We start from the raw sequence: 25,687 nt of genomic DNA, 5'->3' as shown, positions 1-25,687 counted from the left end.
CCTACCTCAGTCGTCGTAGTTTATATTGTAAAAACACCATCTGTAAATCTTTATTTCCCTCTCGGAACATGACTCAGTATGTCATTTTTTTTTTTTTTTATTTATTACTCAAAGTGATGTACTGTGCAATGTGTGACCAGAGATTAAACTAATGATTACCCTGGCAATGAGTTTAAGTGACTCAAACTTAAATAAGATGTCAAAAATGTTCGATTTACAGGGATTTTTTTTTATTTGTTTGTTTTTTGTTTTTTTCAGGGGGGGCGGGGGGTTTGCTAAAATTCTTATGATTTTATGAAACACTTATGTAAATCATCCTAACACTCATTGGATGTCTATATGGCATATTTATCCCTGCCTGGCCCCACTGCAAATATTTCTTATTTTCAAACAGATATACTCCATGTAGAAAGGAATAAGGAAAGTTTAAATTTAAAACACGTAAACTAAAAAGAAAAGAAGGAAAAAACAAAAGAGACAATAAGATCTGGAGGAGGGTAATTTAGGGGTTAGTCTGGTATAAGAGCACAGGTGGTTTCCATCTCTCAGTGGGTAAAGAGCTCTCATTGTGACCTAATTCCTGCTTGTTTTACCTTCTTTTAATTTCCTGCTCAAGTCCCATTGTGCTAAAAGTGACACTGTCTGTTACTCACATCTTTCCACTCACCAGGTTTAGAGACTTTCTTAGGACAGTGGTTGATTTGTGGTTTTTCAAACACAATTCAGTCCTTGTTCAAGTTTCCACTCAACTTATTTCAGTTTGTCATTTTGGTAACCATAGCAAGAGTAAATATAGGATGCTATTTTATACGATGATTTCATTTAGTAAGAGAAAAGCTTCCTAAACCAACCTGGCTGTACAGCGATGGGACAAAAGTGTTTGCACCTTTCCTCTTTTCCTTTTTTTGTTGTGCATGATTGTCACACTTAAGTGTTTCAGAACATCAAACCAGTTTAAATGTTAGTCAAAGACAAAACAAGTAAATACAAGAACATTGTTTTAAATGGTAGTGTTCATTCTTGAGGGAGGAAAAAAAGAATCCAAACCTTAATAACCCTGTGTGAAAAAGGGATTGCCCTCTAAACCTAATAACTGTTTGTGCCACCCTTGGCAGCAAAACCTGTTATAAAGTATTTGTTATACTTGACTTTGATCACTGTGGAGGAATTTTGGCACACTCATTTGTTCTAATTCAGCTGCTTTGGATAGGTTTTGAAGCATGACTGTCTTGTTTAAGCTGATGCCAGAGGATCTTCACTAGATTTCAGTCTGACATTTTGTCTGCACTTGAACATTATTGTTGTGTTTTCTTTTTTGTTATGGTATTTTTTTTTTTGCTTGCTTTCCTGGATGCTCTCACCTCATCTGGAGTTAGAAAACTGATATGATGTTCATATTTGTCCTCTAAGTGGGGCCCTTTAAGGTCACATTGGACTTTTTTTTATTTTTTTTTTTGGACACCCAAGGTCAGATTGCTTCAGGCTGGTCTGCATCCACACCACACCCCTAGTTTAATTCTACTCAATTAAAGACTCTCCTTGCAAGGACCTCAAAACTACTCTAGAGACATTTTAAACACTCTAAGTAGTAAAATTCCCAAAGAAGCTTGAGGCTAAAGACTTAGTTACCCTGTGATTTTGAGCAACTGTGAATTACAGTCAAATTTATTGTCTAAAAGAGTAAAGAAATCAAGCTACTGTGTGAGGTTCATATTTTCTTTATTGCGTGCCAAAATACTACAATATACTACTTAGAAATGGATGTGCTGACTTGGCTAGTTAAGTTGTAAGTGTTTTCTGATAACACGGCAACTATAAAGATGTCAAAAAATGACAGAAGCTGGAGAGAACTGTATTGCTGTTTGTCGTGCTTACGCACAGCATATGTGTCAGTTCATGTACGTTTGCTGTGGGTACAGGACCAGTCCCTGTGTGTCCGTCACACAGGAGAAAGCTTTCGGGGGGATCGCCTCCTCCTCCAGGAGATTATATTCCAGGTGGACAGAAACCAAGGTGGAGACAGAATTACCAGGGTGGCACACTGCCCACTGCCTCACCTGCCTAAACCCACAGAACACAGATTCAAATTAGATCTAGGTCACGGTTGTTCAGGGAAAACATGAAGATTTTAAACATTTCAAAAGCATCCCTACCTGATCTGATTGTTTTCCAGTCTCAGCACCTGCAGGTTCTTGAACTGCCTGACACATCTGGGGACGTCCTGCAGCCTGTTGTTGTCAAGCAGGAGCTCGCGCATGGAGCGGTAGGTTCCAACGAAGGAATGCCGCTCTACACCCTCGGTGCTCAGTTCGTTGTGGGACAGATGAAGGGACTGCAGGCCAGCACGCATGTGACGGAACGTGAAGGCAGGGATGTGACGTACGCTGTTGTGCCGCAGGATCAGTTTACGGAGGAAGCGAGGCAGATTGACAGGGATGGAGGTGAGGCGGTTGTGCGACAGGTCCAAGTCTTCCAGAGATCTGAGAAATAAACAATCAGGACAATGAAAAAAGGAATCCAAGTTGCAGTCGTGTGATTCTGTTTGCTGTATCAAGGGAAACAACACTGCTTTATGCTCAATGTGACACTCGCATCCAAAATGACCTTTCATAGCTATTTAATGAAAAAAAAATATTTCCCTCATTCATTATGTTGTACATTTTTAAAGTTTCACACTGAACCTATTGCACAATTTCTTGTAATTGCACAATTTCCTGCTTTTGCTTAAACTTGCTATTCTGTTATTTGAAACGCTCTGTGATTTTTGTCTTGAAAGTTGCAATATGAACGGTGTTTTATATGACAGTATGCAATCTTTTACAGGTCTCAGGACTGAACATTATAATGGATGCCCAACAATCCATCATTGTCCTCCTGTTTTGCATTTACTGGACTCTTATGAGCATTGCAGGGGAGGCCGAAAGCTAAGACTGCAGAGCAATATTGGAGAAGGCCAGGAAAGCTAACACTGCACTCTGGACAGAGGTAGGAGCTGGGGAGTATGGTAGCAGATACAAAGTGATATGGTATGGTGTGCAAATATTATAACAATATAAGTTTTAGTTTGCAGAAAACAGAGTAGATGTCTGCAGGGACAGAGGGGGGGATTCTTGGTTCCGAGGCAAAGATGTGTAGAACTGAGAGTTCCACGTTTTTGTTGCATGATCCCACACAGCTGTTGTGAGTTTGATGCAAGAATCACAGCAGGAGACGGACCTCGTTTTCTGTTCTTCCCAAACACGAATGGACAAAAGCACTTAGTTAGCCAGCTAATGCCCATGTGGTCAAGTGATTTGGGTATCATGGAGAAAAGAAAAACAAATAGGTGTGTCTCCCCTTTTTAGTCACAGAGATATGACAAAGAAGGGAGACACTCCAAATTTTAAGGCAAATTATGAAAATGTTTATTAACTTAGCATGAGATTTAACCAAGATAAAAAGCTGCAGTGTGATAAGATGCCAACCCAAATCAAAACAGATGAAAACCAGGACACTGTGGTCCTCAATGCGCACTGCCCTGCATGTCATAGATGTCTCCCTGTTGTTGTTTTTTTTTTTTTGTTAATCCTGATTCAGGTGACTGTAGTTCAGCAAGTGACTGTTAATCATTAATCAATTGAAATCAGCTGGGCAGGGCAGTGTGCCTTGAGGACCAGGGTTGGGAAACACTGCACTAACCATCACAAGACCTAACTAAATCCAGCAAAACAACCCAATTAAATATAACCAAAACAACAAACTTAAACAAAATACCAGGACTAAATGCCAAGGGGAACGCATGAGCAGCCCGTTGATGTGAGGAGCTGCCAGGTTTAAATAGGATGGGAACATTGGCCCAGTTGCTCCCAGTCAGGGTCCAAATCCAAGCCACACCCAATTTCACCTGAGAAACAAAGATAGTTAAACAGGGGAAGACGGGAGTCATCGGAGTCTCACATCGATCCAGGCACTCGGTGGGGTCATTAGTTTGAGGAAGTCTCTGTTTACTCTCATCCATTGAACTTGCAAAACTCGGAGGCTTCACTCTTTATTGGGCTTCTTCCTTTGTATGACAGACCTCACAATTTCTGCTGATTTATGATGATTTGCAAGATTCACACTAAAATTTAGAGGAAGAATCAGGTCCTCGTCTTGCAGGATGATTTAAAAACGTGTGCTGGCTTCCTTCAGAGAAACTTATGAATAATATGAGGAATTATCTCACGCCAGCATACAATAAAAAGGCTCTTTGTTTAACCTTCGCTCTGCTCTCTTACTTGTCTAACCATGTTGTTTCTGCTCTTGAAATCCTACGTATCTGTCCCTGCACCAGTTCAGACCAGTTGTGCGCTGCTGACTTGTGTTCGAAATCTTTGCCAGTAAGCACAGTGGCAGTCCGCCACTACTCAGAGCTCCACATGGGATTAATGAGCGGAGACATAGAGCTCTCTTCTCAGGAAGAACTGTAGAACCCTCCACCACCCACGCTCCCCACCCTCTCTCCACCCACAGGCATCTGCACACAAAAACACATACGCACATTCAAACAAATGACGTGAAGCAGATCGACTATCGCACACAGAAATCTCCTCTGCGTTGTTACTTTTGCGACCACAAAAAGGTACACAGCATCAGAAGGAAACAATTTTTTTTTGTCTTTACAAGTCCGGGTGTCCATGCGTTTAGGCAAACCATGACCAAGTATAACCTCAAAAAGAAGAAAGAAAAAAGAAAAAAGAAAAAGCACAGTAAACAGTACTTAAAAATGCACACATCTCCATCTGTGTCAGCGTCACACATGGCAGTTGCAGAACACTGGCAGCCAAGCAGGGTAAAGTTAAATCAGCCAGAGCGGCTGTGCCAGGTAAGAAAAAAAAAAAAGACAAAGTGCGGACTTGAAAACACACTGATGGATGAAGAATGGCAATACAGGACTTTGGCTTTATTAAAGCAACATGTGCACCTCCGTGCACATCCAAATGTATTAACCTGAACTGATTTCTGGAAGTGTTTTGAAAAATTTGTCAAATCTCTGCAGAACATGTCGACGAATATTTGGATTTGATTACAGCTGAAACGTAATTTGATTTACTGTAGCTGCACTTCTTTTGCTCCGAGCATTTTGTATTTGACGACGTTCTGTAAAAAAAAAAAAAAAAAAAAAAAAAAAAAAAGCTACAGTTCAAAATGCAAAATGCAGATGAATCCCTTACGTGAACTGACGCTCATTTAATTAAATCCCTCTCATTTGATGTCAGTGTGGTTTTATCATAGGCGGGGTGTGCAGTGTGCAATGATGTGCACAATTCTGCTTGTGTTCCTGCTTACATAAGCTCATTATGAAACCAATTTGTGAGGCACCAAAGACAAAAAGAGATTTTGGGACGAGCGTATTCAGGCTAAGACTCAACATGGCATCACACACACACACACGCACACGCATGCACACACTTCTGGTTTGATGATCGCTAACCCAATATCGCCTTGTACTCACTCTGACTGTAGTGTTTGGAAATCAACACAGCTCTCCCACAGCTGTCTGTCTGCCAACACCACTATATTAATAAAAGTCAGAAATTCAAAACAGCCACATGTTCACGCACAAAACACAACAAAGCACTGTTTTGTAAGCGGCTTATCACAAAAAGAAAAAAGAAAAAAAAACCTAGGTTACAAATATTTCACTAATAAATAGGCTTTATGGGGGATCATTCAAAAATGCAACCATTTGAAGCGTTTGTGAGGAGGGGGCTTTATGTAAGAGCAATCAGCGAAAGTAGTGCTCCATTCTTTTTACATGTGAAGTGGTGAGTCAAATGTGTTGGCTGGAAGCAGCGATGCAAGCAAAGAGAAACGATGACTGACATCTTGATCAAGAACCAGGAGCAGATAAACAGGCACTGTGTTTTTTTTTTTTTGCTTGTTTGCTTGTTTTACAGCTGGGAGAGAATGAGGAGGACGGCTTTTTGTTGCGCCGCGTCAGATTGCTACTGCAGCAGAATTAATGCTAAGCCACTGCACAACCAGTTACGTAACAAGAATACCAAGAATACAAAAGAGGGCACAGAGGTCAACGCGGCTGGAATGGTGTTAAGATGTCATATTTAAATAAACACACAGTAAGAAAGCAATAACAAATTAATTCCTTGTAAATACGGGTTTGAAATGAAACAGCTTATTAAAATGAGGATAAATGGGGGGGTGGGGGGGAGTTTCACTACAGCGTACGATAGGTTGCCAAAAACATGTTCGTTCTCGTTAGCACTTGTACTGTAGCTTCACTTACCAGAATACAATTAAAATATTTTCATAGTAACAAAATATTAAAATGGAGTGTCGATACACGCTTTGCAGAAAATCATGATTGAGTCCAACCAGTGAAAAACTAGGAGCAAATTTTGTATTTCCATAGGAATTTAACGTAAATAGAAGTCGAGTTATGATGAGCTAATGATCTTTATCATCTGAGGTTTTATAATTTATTTGGTCTGAGAACAGTGTGTTTAAAAATATTTTTTTTAAAAATGGAAAATAGGAATAACCATCACTCCAAAAATATATGTAAAGGTTTTAATGTGAGCAAAAAAAAAGGAGTCAGGGTTGAGCAAACTCCTTTCTTCCACTATGCCAACAAGAAGAGCACCAGCAAAGATCTTAGAGAGGTTACATTTTCTGTCTATTAATCATAGAATAGCTATAATAATTTTGTTTATTCAATGTATAATTATATTACACCATAATTATGCAGCAAGGAAGATTATTCACAAGAAGAAACCCTTCAAAGCAGCTGCCAGTTTTCCTGGATTAAGAGCTTCCTGCAAGTTCAGGCCAAGGTCACGTTGTGCAACGCTCAATAAGCAATTTAAATAAACCAAAAGTTACAACATAAAGTTCCCTTTTAAATGTTAAAGTGATAAAAGACGGAGCGCGGTTACGGACTGTTTGGTCAGATTCCGGGGAAAACGCTTCATGTCTCTTAACGAGTGAGCAGCACAGCATATGTTTGTGAACAGACGCAGATCCATGACTTGTGTAGTGATGAACTTTAAAAGGAACACAACAAAGATGTAAATGATTGGTCATTATGTAAAGCCCATTTTCTGAAAAGCAACCATAAGATATCAGCACAAGCAATACAAAGATGGTGGTAAAAAAATGTGTTAACATAGTCATAAATACTTCTGTATACCTGTATATCTGAGACCGGAAGACAAAGCCTGAAGCTAAAAATAGGGACTGGGAGGCTAAAAAACAGAAAATCCAGAGGAGGGCGGCTGAAAAACAAATGAATCAAGCCAATGCAGTAACCTCACAAATTTCTCGAGTTCACAGAGATAGTGATGCTGTGGCAGCAACTAAAGAGACAGGCAAAAATGAACTTCTACAAACTTCAATAACCTTCAATAATTCTCCACAGCCATTTGAGACAATTACTTTAGCTTATTCTGCTATGAATAACCTAAAGCTAAAGCTTTTGAACCATGAAGTACAATTATTATTATTATTGTTATTTTTGTTTGTTTTTTTACAAACTCCTTGTGTAGCGTCTTATTTTCGGTTTTTTGCTGTTAATTGCATTGAAAGATTTGATGTGTGGTTATTCACTTTGGGTTGTAGTGAACTGCTAACATTCACTGATAATATCGACTTAAGTCAAGCTACCTTCATAGTTAAGAAGCAAATTGTTTTCTGCTTGTCAAAGTTGGACTTCAGTGTTTATATGTTGGTAAAAAAAAATAAAAAATACTTCTTCTCTTTTTCTGAATACTAAACAAATGTGTCCCCATTATGTTTATGACTTTGGGGATTTAAGTCATCTTTGCACTGCATATTTATCCTAATATTTTCCAGCTACACAGTATTAGGGAGGCAGATAATGATGTAAGATTAAAGCATGGCCCCCAGTCTTCCAAAGACAGATCCCAGATTTTACTTCCAGTCCCAAACTCCCTGTAACTTCCTGTACACTCTAGTTTAAGCCCCAGCAGGATGTAATAAACACATTGACTGCTACACAGTGACCAGAGGCACTCCACTAACTAGAGCCAGCACGTTGCATTAAAGTATTTATTTTTAATTTCTCCTATTTTTTTTTTTTTCCATCTGACTGTTTTGGACAACAACAAGAAAAAGAACCCCACAAGGAATGAGCTTTCTTGCAGACTCAGCATTATTGTCTTAAAATTAACTAGATCCTGGAGACGGTACGGTTAAATATTTCACAATCTGGTACCTATGCAAAGCTATAGAAAGTTGTAGAAGTCTTTTAAAATAGAGCATTTACAATTACCAATAGGACAGTTAACACATTTATCAACAGTGAGAGCAAATGTCAGGCATTATTAAATACACTATTACTCGTATCTAAAATATTTATTATTTAGGGCATTAAGGGCATTTTATTTATATTGCCTTTGGATTTCACTGCTTTCGTTTTGATAAGAAAATCTCTAAGTCTTCGATTTCATCCCCCTCTCTACCACTTTGCTCTGTGCATAACTTGCGCAATCCCTTTTCAGCTGCCTCTCCTGCACTCCCTTCTTCATTCTCTGTTCCTCTGCGTTACTTGAACTTGCATTGTGGTTCACAAGGATCCAAGGGAGAAAAAGACTAACCCTCCGGAATTCACTATATTTAAACAAACGCACACACGCAGGCACACAGTTACCCTCGAGGCCTAAATCACACCCCTGCTCTTCTAAGTACACAAAGTCGGCTGCCATGACTTGTAGAATATGTAAATATGACTGCATGAGAGAAAGTGAGGGAAAGGAAAGAAAAAAGAACTTTGTGTGCTGAAAATAATTACTGTAATACCATTAAAAAAAAAAAAAGTTTGTAATTGAGAATAATACCAGCCTGAGGTATCGATTATGACAATAGTATACTATTGCTGGTAGGTAAAAAAAACACAAAAAAAACAACTTTACTTCTCTTGGGTTACTTCAGACCTTCTTATATTTAACTAAAACTGGTCAGAGCTTCCAAAGGGCAGTTCGCCCTCTTGTGGCAAATTAAGGAACTACACAAATCATACGTACCTAAGACGGGTCCAAGTGTTGATATTGATGCTTTGATCGTGGATATAGTTGTGTCTCAGATCCAGCACTTTCAGATGAATGCAGTCCCTTAAGGCCTCAGCGGCCACCTCTTCAATCAGGTTTCCATTCATTTTCAGCACCTAGAGAGAAGATGATCAACTTTGGGACATTGCTTTAGAATCTCACTCTGCTTAAAGATTATATACCTGACCTAAACAAGTGAGCTTCTTTGTAAATTATATTTTTATTTATAATTTAGTGGTGTCAGTAGAAACTTAGCTGACTACAAATGCATGCCATACTATTCAGATCTTTATTTCTGGAAAACATTTGAAAATCATGGATCTTTTTCCTTCGACTTCCCAATTGTGCACGACTTTGTGTTGGTTTGTGAAATCATAGCATTATACTGAGAGGTTTGTGGTTGTAACTTAACAAAATGAACACTTGTCACCTCGCTTTAGGGAATATACCGAAAGGTTCCGACAAATGCATAAGAGCACACCTGAAGAGACGAAGGAAGGCCCAGAGGGAGGGACCGGAAGCGGTTGTTGTCCAGCTGCAGCTCCAGAAGCTTCTGCAGAGGTCGAAAAGCTGCAGGCGACACACTGCCTTCATAAAGGGTGTTCATCCTTAGCTCCAGCTTCAACAAGTTTTTCACACCTAAAAAGAAATTGTAAAAATGTTGTTTTTTTTCTGTTTTTTTTTATTTTAATAAAGTTTTTGTCTTGTGTTTTTCCTTCTACAGCATATCCCGGTTGTACCTTGGAAGCAGTGATCCATGAGGACAGTCAGTTTGTTCTTATTAATCTTGAGCTCCTCTAGAGATGCTGGCAGCGCTGGAATTCTGATGATCTGGTTGTCGTCCAGATTCAGTTTTCTCAAAAGGGTCAAGTTCTGCATGAAAACCCGATTTCAGAAAGAGATAAAATGGCCAGTGTGATTAAAAAAGACAAAATAGAAGCCTGCCTTAAAGTCCATAATTTTCTATTCCGCTTTGAGTTTACAGAAAAGAACCAAATGAAAGAATTGCTATTCTGTGAATCTCTTCCATGTCATTTTATCATGTTTTATTTTTAGTAAAAACCGCTGTGGGAGGTTTCTCGGTAGAAACGGCTCCGGTGGTTTATGTGCGAGGGAAAGCAGAGGACAGGATCTTTTACAGTGTCCCTCTAGCCAGTCCATCAGCCCTCTGTCATTATGGTGAGGTGAGGAGAAAAAGGAGAGAAAAAAAAAAAGTACTCTTCCAAAAATAATTTCCTTTTGTTCCTCAACGCATTGGCTTCAGTGTATCAGTGGTGAAGAGTAATGATTGGTCAGAACACAGCGGTTGCCTCGGTGTGGTCGGGATCTGAGTATGGCATGGAATCAATCGAAGGTTTTACTTAAAAAGCATCTGTTAATGCAACTTCAATTATCCTGACTCCTAGCTGTAAAGTGACTCATACGATCTGCTCATTAGAAAAGTGCACATGTTCCACTAAAGACTTGCAAACCAGATGAAAGTTGTAGATGAAGTTCAAAATTTGCAATAAAGATTTTCTGTTTGGCGTAAATTTTTATTTGATTCTTTTAGTTTTTGTGGATAAACAAGGCATTGTTGAAGTGAGAGGGAAGTCAGCTATGTTGTGCAGCAGCTGTGTTTCCATTAACCGTAGAATTGCGCAAATTGAAATTACGAAAGTAAATTTCACAGCACAGAAAATTTTGGGGGGAAGAAAAAACAAGTTTTCCATAAAAGTTTTTTTTTTTTTTTTTGTGCTAGAAGGAGGTGGTTTTCAGGTTGTATATCAGTGAAAAGCTAAGCGGAAGGAAAAAGTGTGGTAAGAAAAGGTTCAGAAGCATCAGCGACAATGGCAGCCTTGAAAAGGTTTAGGAACAAAGCCCATTCAAGTGTTTGAGAGAGATCCAAAGGGCATGTAGATGGAGTAAAAAACCCCATCACAAATAGATCCAGGGCATAGTCAAAACCCATTTGCATTCTTTATTTTAAGCCTCAAGAGAAAGTGTTTCATTTGGACAAGGAAGAAAAAAGATTGGGTGAGTGGTCTAAAGTTTTTTTTTTTTTTTTTTCCTTTAAGTTAGAAGTCAAGGTCGCAGAGTCTTGGGGAAGAGAGAAAAGTTATATGATCCAAGTTGGAAAGTTTCTGCAGTCAGAGATGATTTGGGGGAGCCATGTCATCCGCTGGTGTTGGTCCACTCCGTCTTATCAAGTTCAAATGCAGTGCAGACGTCTACCAGGAAACTTTGGAGCCTGTTATGGTTCCCTCTGCCGACAGGCTTTATGGCTTTATTTAATGACAATGCTATCACAGTGATTGATAGGCCTCACATTCCTCCAACAATGCCGTTTATTAAGGCAGTCACTGAAATAACCTGGACTGCATTGATGCAATAATTTATGCAAGTGTTTGGAGCACTGACTTTTTTTATTTTAAAATATTTATAATTTTCTGGCTGCAGAAGGAGTTGATGGATCTTTCCCTGCCAGTTTCAAGAAAGCAGCCATACTCACGAGCAGGCAGTTCTGGCTAAACGACTCGTCGTCCAGTTGGTTCTGGCTCAGATCCAGTTCATCCAGGCTTCGCAACCCAAACAAACTTTGCGGAGTGATGATTCTGATGTTGTTTTCTTGGAACAGAAAATAATATGTAGTGCAATTAATAAAAAAATCATATAAGCAAAAAACTGGTTATTGTGACACAATAGAAAAAAATATTAATACACGTTTTAAGCTCTTAATTACATATGTTGGCATCTCTTAATTTCTTGCCATCTACCTCTTGTATACATCATTCCTGGTTTTTCTTTATTTTATTTTATTTTATTTTATTTTATTGTCCCACAGGGTTTATCCACTGTGGGACAATAAAGACAGTTGTGTGCTAGACCCTGTATGTGAAGTTGTGGTCAGAAGTTTCCAAACGCATATCATGAACATGAATGTCATGTTTAAAGATGTGTGAATTTTGAAGGCTAAATTAATGTACAGTTTCAATGATTTTTAAAAACAGGAAATGGATTCAAAAGTTTAAATGTATTGCCTACTGCAATGTACTTACATTCCAACTAATATTGGGTTAAAAGTCCCATAGTAAGTTGTACTTCTGATTGAAGACTTTTTGTGTGGCCAAGGCTTGAACATCCACGGTTCAAGACTTTCATAAACTGGAAGTCTCTGTCTGCAGTGAAGTAACTGTTACATAACCATGAACGTAAGAGGGTTTTGCAAAACTAAACATGTCTACAACAGAATTGTTTTGTTGTCCATGCAGGACAACAAAAAAAGGGGCAAGGACTGATGCCAAAAAGCATGTTTGGAGAGTCATGGAGAAGCTCGGAGAGGCTTTCACACTTAAGAATACGGCGCCAAATAATGGTGGGTTGTGCACGATTTTGATAGCAGCGTCACACTGAAGGGCTGTTTTTGCTCCGAGGGAACAACTGCTGCATCACACAAAGTGCTGGGATAAAATTTCCGCCATTTACAACCACATGGACATTTTTTGACATCATGCCGGGAGACCACCACTCCAAATACCCAGCTCAACTATGTCAGATCCTTGAAAACTGTTAAAAAAGAAACATCACTTTCTAAGGAATGTTTATAAAGTATTAGTGAAGCTATGTATATATATTTAGGTCTTCATGTATAATTTTGAATCTATGTGGATTCACATAAATGATAAAAATCACTGAAGTTGTATTTTTCAACATCAGATCATTCCAGAGAAAGAACGGTTACAGTCAAAGCCCTAATTTAATCTGACAATAATGTAAGTAATAAATGTATATAAACTTCAGACTGGAATTTCAAAAAAGAAAAAAATGTATGGAGAACACCAACTTTTAATGAAATAGAATGCTCTTTTTTAAATATTTTGTGTTATTTCATTGGGCTTAAACAAGCTTGTTATTTGTTCCGTCAGTGGTCCTGTCACACACACCTCCCAAGTCAAGCTTTGTCACTTCCAGGTTCTGGAAAACTGGCAGGTGAGTCATCCCGACAGCCCTGCAGCTCATCTCTGCGTCTGCAGTCTGGCATTCAGCTGGAGGTCCAGTAGAGTTGTCCTGTGTTTCTGTTTGATTAGTAGGAGGTTCTGTGGCCTCCTCCTCTTCCTCTTCTTCTTCTTCCTCCTTCTCTTCTTCCTCCTCCTCCTGAAGTGAAACAGAAAAACTTCTTTACATACTGCAGACTAGAAAATAATGCGTACAACAGCAGGATTTTGAATAAAATTAAACCTCTTCTTCATCATCGTCGTCGTCATCGTCATCATCATCATCATCATCATCATCTTCCTCCTCCTCATCACTGTCCTCTTCTTCTTCCTCCTCCTCTTCCTCTTGTGTTTTTCCATTATCCATCAGTCGTTTCTTTTCTGCATGAAGTTCCTTCAGTGTCGCCATAAGGAGGTTGGTTTCCATCTCTCCCTTGGCTCTCTGTCTCCAGCCTTTCAGAGGTTGCCTTAATCCGGCCTGCAAAACGCAGCAGGAAACCAGTGACATCATTAACTCAAGAGTAAAGTAACAGAAATATTGACTTCAGATGACAGAACTGGCTTAGTTAGTTGGAAACGATGCAGAAAAATGTGTGAATATATTTACTATTCGATACGCAGCGGCCTCTACTGTAGCAGCGTGTCTTCTCCTGCCCCAAGCACTTCTCCTCCCTCTGACAACCTCTAGCGTTTTACGATCAGCTTTCCTCTGATCCGTCTTTCTTTCCAATTCCAGCTGGGGCTGCACTTCTGTTCCTTCAGTCATTACAGTTCAGTTAAATAGTCAGTGAAACGCAGGTGAAATCAAATATTTACATCCACTGTATCAAAAAGACACATAATCATTTCCCACCCTCACTGCTTGACATTAAGTCTGACAAAATTGTTTCTGGTTTAGGTCAGTTAAGATGCAGGAATTTAGGCTTCTTCCTCCTGACAGAACTGGTTTAATTAGTCAGGTTTGGCGGCCATCTTGCTTAGTTACATCTCTTCAGCTCTGTGTGCAATTTCTGATAGGCATAAAGTCAGGACTTAGAGATAGTGAAGCCAGATAATTGTTTTTACTGTCTGGTAAGTCACGTGGTATCTTTAGGTTTATTGTTCATTTGTTAAACTTCCCGGTTCATGTTGAAATGATGCTTCTATAATCCACCTCATGTTCTTTCTTATAATCATCACTACTCTCAACAAACTCAAACTCAATGAGTGGTTTATATTCCTGCTACTATTTGCGCATCTTTTATTATGTGCAAAAATGTTATATACTCTTGTAGATCGCATTTTTGTTTTTCTCTTATGCACACATATCCAGGGGTATTGTGTACCCTTTTTTACATTATGGAGACCATATCTCCAACATTGTCCTTTAACATCTCAGAATCTCACACAGCCATAACCAACTGACTTTTCCCGCATTGTTTAAAGAAACAGGACTGAATGTATGTACGTCTGAATTTGAAGAAAATTGTTTTTAAAAATTCTCAAAAATCCCTGTGCCATTTAATATGTGATTTCAAGTGCATACAAGAACATGCCTGTAGAAACAAACTTAGATATTAACTCCAAATTTGTTAGGTTATTGAACATTTAATTGTGGAAAATAGGCAGAAATAAACAGAAATGTTTAATTATCTTACCAGTGATAAGCTGATCCGAAACCCTCTCTCCTGAATCGGTCCCTGATGAACGACTGGTAGCCATTTCTATTTCAGGTGCGTCAGACTTTATTTCCAGGATTGCATTCAGGTCATGCGACAATTCTTGGGTTTCCCCTGAATAAATTGTGCTGCTCACACAAATGATCACAATCCATATTCTCAGGACTTGCATTATTGGATTTTTGCTCATTTACTCTTCAGTTTAGGTCCCAAGCTTCTACCAGCTTTGAGGCAATAAAAGAAAGAAAACAAAACAAAATATGATGCAATTCCAAAGGAAAAAAAAAAAAAAAAAAGCTTTTGTCGAATAGATCCTTTTTCTAAAAATACTTGTGCTTGGTATTAGAAGTTCATTGTGTGAATGAGGAGAAAGAAAGAGGATGGAAGGAAAATCTGGGAGGTGGACAGGTTGAAAAAATAAACTCCCACTATGCTAATAAAGGTACTCCATCATTATACCAGAAAGCACAGACACGCCTCGCTCCTCCTTGTCTCCTCTCTTTCTCAAAACTGTCTGCAGACTCTGAGCAGAAAGAAGCAATTCTCATGTTTACTATACAACCTAAAAAAGAAAGAAATTCTAGTATAGAAATCTTAAAAAAAATGAGGAAAAAGTCTCATCTTAAAACATTTTTAATTAACTGATTTAGAAGATGGGTGAGGACGGTGTGCACGTATCTTGGCAGGGAAACAGAGTTGATAGAGGGGTCAAGTCAGAGACAACCATGTTTGGCCAGGCTCCACTAGCAGCCACATATTAAAACAAATATGGACTCCGAGGAGAGAACAATACAGGAATCTTTACATTCTCTGCTTACATACTGTTCATGAACTGTGGAGTGTGCGAGTCGTCACACTTGCCCTTTGCACCCAGCTCAAAGTGGAACCAACACGGGATTTTCACTGCGAGGTGAAACATGCTGACAAACTCCCTTTCCTTTTTGAAGAAACCACACAGATGAGCAGTAAATCTACCCAGAGGTGCTTCGACATTGCTGGTTTAGGTCAGTCTACATGACAATGAGACTCATGGATTCATTGGTGCTAACGGAGAGCATGATGATTTTCACACATCGGGCGCAGCTGTTGGGACAGAGGCGATAGACACAGTCCAAATGGCACCGTGGACAACTTCACACTAAACACTGAAACACTCAGGTCCTGATGCGCTCCTCCAAGGTAAACAGTAAACTGTCCACAGATGATTCATTTTAGCCTCGACAGGAACACACAGTAATCCACTGACCACATTCAACATCCCTCTGTAACCTCAGTCTGACAGCACAGCTAAATTACCAGCTTTTACCAGCAGGCATGGTGCTGAGTCTAGATTTTCCTTCCACATACTAAAATGTTTAGTTTACCAATATGAATTGTTTATATAACGGAGAAAGTACAGACAGAAGACCCATAGTGGAATTATTAATACCTTCAGCTGTTATGTTGTTGTTCAGCTAAGAAAAAAAAAAAGACCCTCATGGGAAACAGTGTAGTTTACAAGAACCAAAAAAGTAAAAAAAAAAAAAAAAATCCTCAATTTATCCTGCAAATTAAAAACACAAATCCTGTTAAAGACAATTTACAACTCCAGTTGGTACTGGTTCCACAATCTTCTCTGGTGAGAAATGTAGTGTTGATGCCAAAGGAATTTTAACATAGTAGTAGTAGAAGGCTTGTAAAGATTATTTTAGAATGCCAATGGATTTGCAGTTTCAAAAACAAGATAAAAAAGTATCCATTACAACAAAAATATAGTCTGTTGCATAAGTTATATAGTTATTAAAGATATACACACTTAATGCAGTGAAAAAAAAGCTATGCAAACATTATGTTGTAACTACCCTAAAGATGCATAAGGCACTTGTTGCAATCTCATTGAAAACATTTCAGTTTTATTGTACACATTCACAGCATTATATTTGGATTCCATGTAATAGACCACTATACTTTAATGCACAATTATAAAGTGGAATAAAAAGTATGTATACCAGTCTCAGACATCAAAAAAATAAAGTGGGGCATTATTTAGATAAATTTTATTTGGTTGAAACCGAGGGGAAAAATATTTCTTTAGAGTAAGATTTGTTGATGTCTGGTTTAGGATGAGGATGTCTTAATGGATGTAAGGAATTTTTTTAACAGTGTGCTGAAAGATGTTCTACTAGGGTTAGATTGTGCATTTTAGAGTACAGTGGAATCACAATTTTCACAAACGCACAAAGAAGCGCTGGTCCAGGAGTACAGGGCATCCCCCTCCACCTCCAGCACACTTAGCTCCTTCAAACTAGCAGCAGCAATTAGCAAACGCCTGGTGGATCTGCACATCTACTGAGCTTATTATATAAATCACTTCTCAGTACAGTGCTCCCATGAATGTAAACGCTTAGAGTAATGAGATGACATGCTCAAGGCAGAATGTAAGAAAGAAAAGTTTCTTAAAGAGACAGAGGCCAATTTCAAGGCATTAAATTTTGAAGTCAAATTTCTTTTAAGTCATGTTTGATATATATACAGCATTTTTATAACAACTGAAGGTGTCACAATTATTTGATTGTGCTATATAATAAGTGGCTGGAAAACATCCCTTTAATTACACAGACTTGGCGTTTCCAGTTGCTGCTTCTTTGAGAGAAACGCAGCTAAACAAATCCGAGCACCGAGCTTGAGGTACAACCAAATTTATCTCAGAGTAGATGAAGTGGAAAAAACACAATGGAATTAGCATCAGGAAGTAAACAACAGACAGCAATAATGGTGTTAAGCCATGAACTTTTAATTTAGCACATCACAGCTACAACAGGTGGAACTTGAAAACCTGCAAACACCAAAAGCATCGTTAGATTTTGTGGGATCAGGAATTGCTATGGAATGTTATTGTGTGACTTAATTCTGCGGTAAAGAAAACATCTGAAATCTGAGCTAAAGGTTTTCACTACATAAGAGATACAGTGCATTGCAAAAACAGCAGTCATAGTGAAAAGCCAGAGTTGATGAAAAGAAATAAAATAAGGGGAATGATGATAAAAGTTGTGGCCTGAGTTAATTGACAATCAAAATTTGGACTGTCAAATTTTACAGTAGTTTTCAGCTTCAACAAGCATTTGGGAAAAGGAATGTCTGACAAAGGTGGACAAAGGTAAAGGGGTTATTTGCAAAACACATTTCACTCTGCTCTTAAAATGCAATACATGGTTAGTGAACTGCAGTTCTAAAGCCACAAGATGGCAGTAGAGAGGCTAGCAGGTGTGGACGATAGACAGATGGAAGCAGGTTGTGATGAAAGCTCAGAAGATGGAGTCTTTAGTTTGCAAAGGTCTGGCGGACAGCGGTGACGATGTGCTTGGCACTGATGCCAAATATATCCAGGAGCTCCTGGGGCTTCCCACTGCGGGGAACGCCACTCACTGCCAGCCGGGTAACCACGATGCCGGGCTCCCCGCCCACTGCAGACAGCACGGCTTCGCCGAGACCACCTGGACAGAGATGATGCACAATGTAAGCAAAAACCCAAACTGATTCCACGTCACAGCTTAAAGGGAAAACTTTGTTGAAAATCTAAGCAATGGCAGGGCATGTTAAAAATTAGGAAATTTGCATAACCCTTAAAAAGTTCATCGTTTTAAACCCAACAAGTCCAACCAGCCTTCATTTGCTAAAGATCAAATAAGCCACATTTTATTTTAATGCAAGACCTACAAGTGGCAGAAAATTTGTCCTGCAGTCACAAGGCAAAAGTTGTAGCCTGGAAAATATGTTCTTACTACTACAACTTCATTTAATCCAACCAACTCCTAAAAAAGAAAATACATAAAAATCTCACCCATAAAATTCCAGAAAGCTTTAATGCATCATCAAACTCAATTAGGACAATGGGAACAAGGAAACAAGCCTACCCTCCTTGTAGTGGTCCTCCACTGTGATGATCTGCCCCCCTGTGGCTCTGGCACAGGACAAAATGGTGGCGGCGTCCAAGGGCTTAATGGTAAATGGGTCGATTACGCAAATGTTTTTTCCTACAAATTAAGGTTTAGGTTATTCAGGCTGCTATTTGCTTCAGAAAATTTTTATTTATCATTTTTTTAATGCGAGTTTACCTTCACTTTTAAGCGTATCATAAGCAGTCAGAGCTTCATGAAGAGTGACACCAGCTCCAATCACAGTCACCACATCGCTGTCAGACTGGCGCACAACCTGGAGGCCATTCAGTCAATGTCAGCAAACATCAAATGAAGATCGGTTGTGATTCTGCCCTGTTTTCAGATCAATTAATCATCAGTATCGATTACCTTGGCTACACCCACTTCAAACTTCTCATCTGGTGAGTAGATGACGGCAGTGGCTGGTCTGCTAGTACGAATGAAGCAGATTCCCTAAGAACAGAAAGCGGTATGCGACTATAGACCCTGGGAAGAATGTTTGCTGGACAATCTTAAGGCAGGCCTCTGACCTTTGTGTTAGCAGACAGTTCAACAGCCCTCTCCGTTGACACAGCATCGCTCGGGTAAAACACTGTGCACGTCGGTATGGCGCGGAACATGGCCAAGTCCTCGAGAGCCATCTGAGATGGACCATCCTCACCTGAAGGTAGATATGACCGGTGAAGGACAGAGTTCTCCCATTTAATCATAGATAATAACCTCGAGGTTTAGCATGCAGGTGTCCTGATCAAATTCTGTGTTTTAAGCCTGAACACACCCACAAAACGTTTATGTGCAGAACTTAAGAGACTACAGAAGCCATCACTAAAGTTTGCTATCTGGGAACATTAAGGTTAACTATTTAGCGATTGTGATGGAGAAGTAAGGCAGACCATACCAAAGTTTTACAGCAGTGTTTTCAAAAGCTTTTTTAAATGCATGAACAGCAACGAAATCTGCAGAACCATGAATTCAAAACAGAGATGCGTGCAAACCAGAACTTTTGATGGCAATCATTTAGAGCCATAATCTTACCAATGGAGACACCACAGTGAGATCCTACTAGGTTGACGTTAGACTGTGAGATCGCTCCCATACGAATCTGATCGTAGGCTCTAGAGAAGAAGGCAGCAAAGGTGCTGGCAAATGCAACTGTGCGGTCACGAGTGGCACAGCCAATGGCTACTCCTACCTGTAATTACAGGCAAAAACAGTTCTACAAGTCAAAATGACAACTGATGAGATAACAGAGATCCAAACATTGAAGGCTCAAAAGAAAAACCTGGCCACAAGTGACCAAAGAGGCTGGAGATAACAGGACTAAGCATGAATAGCAGCAGATTACACCATATGGAACAGCAGGGAATAATATCAAGAAGAGAGAGTGTGTGTGTACTTTACCATGTTTTGTTCAGCGATGAAACACTCAATATAGCGATCAGGGTGGGCCTTCTTGAATAATTCTGAGAAAGTGGAGTTTTTGGTGTCTCCATCCAGGGCAACCACCTTCTTGCTTCCCTGACCCAACCTGGCCAGTGCTACACCATAGGCTTGCCTTGTTGCCATCTAAAGGGAAAGATGGGAACAGGGTAAAGCAAAGACTGATGGGTCATCAATGAAACTGGTCACATAAATGAAAGAAATTTAAGTCTGCAAGACTTATGGAACAAAAATATTGATGATTATTTATTTGTGTCTTCAGTCACAGCCAAATTACAGCATGAAGGGTTTTTTTTTATATAAAAAGTGTATTTTCCTACCTTATCTCCCTTCTTATAGGCTGGGGGTGTAGGTAGGGTGATGGGGCTCAGGTCAGCTGGTGCTGCATCATCATTGGGCAGCTCTGGGCAGAGGGTCTTGTTGGGGACCTGGATCAGAGACTGCAAGTCCTTCAGAAGGCCATCTACCTTGTCCTTAGGGATTGGCTTCCCATGCCAGTTCTCTAGATCCTCAATGTCTGGAGAGCCATGAGTAAACAAGTTTCAGTAAGAAAATTTAGGATTTTGTTTTTAAAGTGAGGAAACATCTTTAAATTTTGTTTATACATACTTTTGAGTCCTTTTCCTTTGAAGGTCTTCGCAACAATACAAGTGGGTTTGTCCTTAACCTGCTTAGCCAGCCAGAAAGCTTTACACAGTTCCTCCACGTCATGCCCATCCACAACATAAGTATTCCACCTACACACATTTAAACATAATAGAAATCATTACTAAAATAAATCTCAGAAAAGTATGCATCAATATCAGTTAAATTTATAAAATCTTATGGGAGGCTCACAGCAAAAACATCAGAAATGGGAACAGACTAAATTGGCAAAAATTAAATTTTAACCAAAAGTTCATAATATTAAACTCACAAATTTGTCCCGATAGGTTAAAAAGTGAAAGTGTGTTAGTTCGTGTTGTTACCGACCCAAAGGCTTCACAGCGTTTGCGGTAGGTCTCCATGTCGTGTTGCAGGGGTGCAGGCTCACTCTGACCGAGACGGTTGACATCCAGGATAGCCACCAGGTTGTCCAGCTTGTAGTAGGACGCGAAGGCCATGGCCTCCCACACGGATCCCTCCGAACACTCACCGTCACCGAGCATGCAGTACACACGGTAGCTGCAATGAATAGAGGAGGAGAAAAAAAAAGGAAGTGTTTGTGGCTTCTATACAATTACAAGCTAGTAGGGTCAAAAGGGTCCTGAATTATTGTTTGGGTTTAAAAAGATGCCAAAACTTTAAATCTGAGATTGTATAAAGTCACTCGCTAGTCAGGCCACCTGCCCCACCATCCAGTCCGTGCAGTACGAATAGTATGACTGAATTTTGCAGTTTGCAAACTATATCACTTATTAAATACCTTGATACTGGTAAACAGTCCATGCCTACTCTGGACACTACTGTGCAAACTAATGGTATTTAAATTTACCTTTTAGAAAGATAAAGGAGCCAACACTACACTAAAACAGCAAAAGATGCTTAGTTTTGAGACCTTTTGGCCTTCAACACATGACGGCCCAGAGAACACTCAGGTCATTTTGCACAAACAATCCGCTTTCTTAAGCAATGCTGAGATGACACAAAGGATGTTAATATTACAATTTAAATCTAAATTAAACAGTTCTTGAACCTGAAAAAGAGATTAAGAATCGAAAACTGTTTAATTGTTCCTCAATTCAGATCTTCAATAAAAAAAAATAAATAAAAAATAAAGACTGACCTGGCTTTGTCAAAATGCTTGCCAGTATAGGCCATCCCACAAGCAGCTCCAAGACCTTGGCCAAGAGATCCAGTTGCCACATCAACAAATGCTAGTTTCTGTGATATAACAGGGTAAATTGAAAAAGGAAAAGTTACATTTTACATCCATTACATTTTTCCCCAGTCATGTTGAAAGAAAAAAAAAAAAATTCCAGACAATTTTATAAACTTACAGGTGTGGGGTGCCCCTCCAGGTCACAGTCGATCTTACGCAGGTTGAGCAGATCAGATTCCTTCACGAAACCTGCTTCTGCCCAGGCAGCATACAGGACAGGGGCAGCATGACCCTGACGGGAGTTACAGAACAATTCCCAGGTGTGATCACCAGCCAACTGAATGAAAATGAACAACTCTCGGGTAGAAATTTGCATCAAGCACCAACCTTTGAGAGCACAAAGCGGTCATTGCACTGGTTGCGAGGATCATCTGCTTTATAGCGCATGGCGTTGAAGAAGAGCACAGACATGAGCTCCGCTGCACTGCAGCACGATGAGGGATGGCTTAGGAACCAAAATCAAAAGGAGTCAATTAGTGACAGCTGACAGCACAGATACAATATTAGTATACAAAACCGTCATGCCAGTGCATGCATGTTACATTCAAACTTCGTGTTTAGTCTGAAAAAGTTCAATCATTTCCTGTTTAAAGCACTATGTTAATAGTGAAAGAACAACTGTACGAGAACTGCTGTTCAATGAGAGAGCATGACCACAACACACAAAATTTACACAACTGTATTGTTGACAGATAATGCTTTTGAAGACGACCTATTGAGATCAGAAAACATCGCAATCAATCAATAACTTGTTAATTTTTAAACAACTACCTCTGGTTACCACACAAATGTCCTCAAGCTAAAAAAAAAAACAAAAAAAAAAACAAACTTGCAAAAAAGCCTTGTGTAACTGTTAGTTGCTTAAAACGGGGTTGGGATTATTGTAAACATTTCTAGAAACCCCGAGTTGCCCAACAGATTTCAGCTTCCCTTTGTGGTCAAGTTAAAACTGGTACCATGTTGAGCATGCTGGGAACTCGTACAAAATCCAATACAAATGTACATCATTCACTGTTAAATTTTATATTAAAAAGCAAGACCCAGTTGTTTAATTTACCACTCTTCCACTTGTTGAGACAGAGCCTGCTGAAAACAAAGCAGGGCAGGTTCAGAGAAAGACAATAAGAGTGCATTGTTCTGCATTAGTCAGAACGAGGAAACGGTTGCAGTACAAACTTAAGATTTGTAACAAGTTGTGCGAGCCTCATTTCAGACAAAGATTTCCTTATTTCCTTCTCTGAAGGAAGAAGTAGGAACCCAAAGAGACTCATCAACTGGCCTTTTATTTGAAGAAAAAGAATTTGCATAAGGGCTTAGTCAAGGGTGCAGCACAAGTATAATCCATGAGTGAATCACTCTTTTGTCAAGAATTTAAAAAGAAAAAAAATAAATAAAGGTAGCTGCCAAGTGTTATACATGACATAAAACTGATGCATATGTCAACATTTTCACTAAAATTTCTCCTCAGTAATGACTGGACTAAAATGAGAAAGCAAGAATCTCGGTCAAAACTCCCCCCTGCTTTCCCCTAAATGAATTAGTCAGGCGAAATAATGCATGTGACACCCAGTCTACTATATGTAACAGAGCAGGAGCAAAGTTCAGCTACACCAACTGATAAAGCTGCACCCTTTTCAAGTATTCATGCCTCGACCCGCATCAACCAATGGGGCTATTTTCTGTGTGAAAATAAAAATCTGCACCAATTCTTTAAGGAGCAGAATAGATTTTAATCACTATTCTGGTTTGGTAAAAATAGTTTACCTGGTGTTCATACACAGGAGCCAAAACCACAAGGTAACCAGTTTTAAATTTTTGCTGTTAGGTGCATTTGTTTGAAATCTGGACAAGAACAGTTCACTTAAGTACAAGACTGCAATGGTAACACTACTAGTCATACCTGGACAAGATCATCATACAGTGAATGCAGATTCTTTTAAAAGAAAAATTATTATTACGTTTATAGCAGGGTAGTCGGATTTCACAAAAACATGACTCTACTACGTTATTGTTGAAAAACAACATATAAATTATGAATAATCCACATTTCCCCCCCAACCAGCTCCTCTTTTACATCATCCAAAATTCTCCACCCCTGTCTGATTTTCTATACCAGTTGTGGACATAAAAAGGTAAGAGAACATCCATCCAGGAGAAGCAATGTTGTTTGAAATTAGCTTAGTGCATGGAGTTTGAAATTCTATCATCTACAAAATATGCAATTACAATATTGCACACATTGGATGGCACAATAGATATATTGTGATGTTATTGATTTAAATCCTTTAGTTGATTTAGGATACATTTTTAGGGAATTTGACCTTTTCAAATGGAGGTTAATTAAATGAGAAGGGAGTTTTTAACTTTGCTGTATCCTGCCCTAAAGCAGATCTTGTGTATGACAAAAACAAAATGAAAAATACAAATACAAAAGTCTAAAAAGTTAATATTAATTACTGCCTAAGGGAGGGGCAAACACTTCAACACCTGATTAACAAAAATGAGACAACCAATTCTGTGGGGACAAAATAGCACCTCTACGTCATTTGGGGAAATAAGTAGAACCTATACTTATGTTTCAATTTTCAACATTTTGCGTTCACAATGAGAAAATAACTGTTAAAAGTATAGAAATATTTAATTACAGGCACATTGTGTGCAAACAGCTTACCGATATGCATAACTAGTTTATAAATTAAACCAAAACCTAATTTGTAATAGACAAAAAATTATGAGCATTCCAAATTCTATAAACTGATATTATAAACCCCAGGAGAGAAAACGAGCATGAGACCACAACACAGGAGCATGTGATAGTGGTTACATGGAAGTCAGTATCATAGACTTGACTCACTTTATGTGTGCTCATTAAAAAAAAAGTGCGTTGAGGGGGGAACTTAAAATATAACGTTATACCGAAGAGGCTCTGAATGAACCATCTAGTGGGTTTGAATTTCCTTACACTAGACTCTGCTGCGTTCCTGAAACCAGACAACCCGAGCGGCATTCTCGTTAATACGCAGTTAGCTCTGGCTAACTTGCACCGAATGAACATAATCTACTGCACGTGCAGCCACCAGGCCCCCACAGGTAGCTCGTGCATCGTCTGCACGCTACGACTACGGTAATAATCTTCTATCAGTGATTCCGTGTGATTTCCTTAACCCTTAGCGACTCAGAGTAACTTTGTGCGACTTACCCAGAGTTGGAAGCGCATGTTGCCTTAATGGAGTGGATCCTTAGCTTGTTAGCAATGTCTTTGAGTCCCTGCAGAGTCTTCTCGTCGGGTTTGTGATAGCTAGCCATGGTCTCTAGGAGGATAACTGGAACGCTTTGTTTGCTTGGAGAATTAATTAAAGTAATGCAACACCGCACACGGCTGCTATCTGGACTTGAAGGCCGCTGCTAGCTGCCCAGCGTATAGAACGACTGAAAGGAGGAGGAACTACTGTCACGGAGGGAGGTTTATGTCTACCAGGCGGGCCAGCCCCCATCCAATCAAATCATTATAGGAAGAGAAGTTGCGTATGTTAAGCATACCTCAGTCGTCTTTCTTTTGTAAATCGAAAACTTGCAGGACCATATTCGGCACCATTTTACCGCAAAAGCGATTTTTAAACAAATAGAGAAGTCTGCAGGGCTACGTTAAGTATTACGTAAAAACCGTGTGTGACTATGACAAAATGTGTGTTCCTGCATTTTATAAAAATACGTATGCTTGCTTTTAGTATAATATTCATTTGATAAGTTGACATTTTACTGCATTACAACTGTTACAGTGATGTCACTATTC

The 25,687-nt window shown here is 39.3% G+C and overlaps 2 protein-coding genes across 2 annotated transcripts; both read right to left on the bottom strand.

Moving 5' to 3' along the window:
• Nucleotides 1–1,702: 1,702 nt before the first annotated feature.
• On the bottom strand, nt 1,703–13,144 carry LOC106959645 (extracellular matrix protein 2). Its single transcript, XM_015052358.1, has 7 exons — nt 12,968–13,144; nt 11,536–11,651; nt 9,785–9,917; nt 9,526–9,683; nt 9,021–9,160; nt 2,154–2,480; nt 1,703–2,061 (listed from the first exon to the last, which is right to left on the bottom strand). Exons 1-7 carry the CDS (start codon nt 13,041–13,043, stop codon nt 1,890–1,892), a joined length of 1,122 nt encoding a protein of 373 aa, XP_014907844.1. The 5' UTR covers nt 13,044–13,144; the 3' UTR covers nt 1,703–1,889.
• Nucleotides 13,145–17,428: 4,284 nt separating this feature from the next.
• On the bottom strand, nt 17,429–25,350 carry tktb (transketolase b). The gene is made up of 14 exons (XM_015052368.1): nt 25,094–25,350; nt 22,222–22,339; nt 22,013–22,126; nt 21,799–21,896; nt 21,006–21,197; nt 20,643–20,770; nt 20,354–20,550; nt 19,995–20,159; nt 19,629–19,785; nt 19,124–19,254; nt 18,963–19,046; nt 18,771–18,867; nt 18,570–18,689; nt 17,429–18,149 (listed from the first exon to the last, which is right to left on the bottom strand). The coding sequence occupies exons 1-14, from the start codon at nt 25,198–25,200 to the stop codon at nt 17,977–17,979; spliced, it is 1,881 nt and encodes a 626-aa protein (XP_014907854.1). The 5' UTR covers nt 25,201–25,350; the 3' UTR covers nt 17,429–17,976.
• Nucleotides 25,351–25,687: the final 337 nt, after the last annotated feature.

Source organism: Poecilia latipinna, unplaced genomic scaffold (genome assembly GCF_001443285.1).
Source record: "Poecilia latipinna isolate Pla-1442-1.1 unplaced genomic scaffold, P_latipinna-1.0 Scaffold1106, whole genome shotgun sequence".
NCBI classification, from domain to species: Eukaryota; Metazoa; Chordata; class Actinopteri; order Cyprinodontiformes; family Poeciliidae; genus Poecilia; species Poecilia latipinna.
Note: the sequence above shows the minus strand (reverse complement) of the source record. Positions and strands in the feature narration are given on the sequence as shown.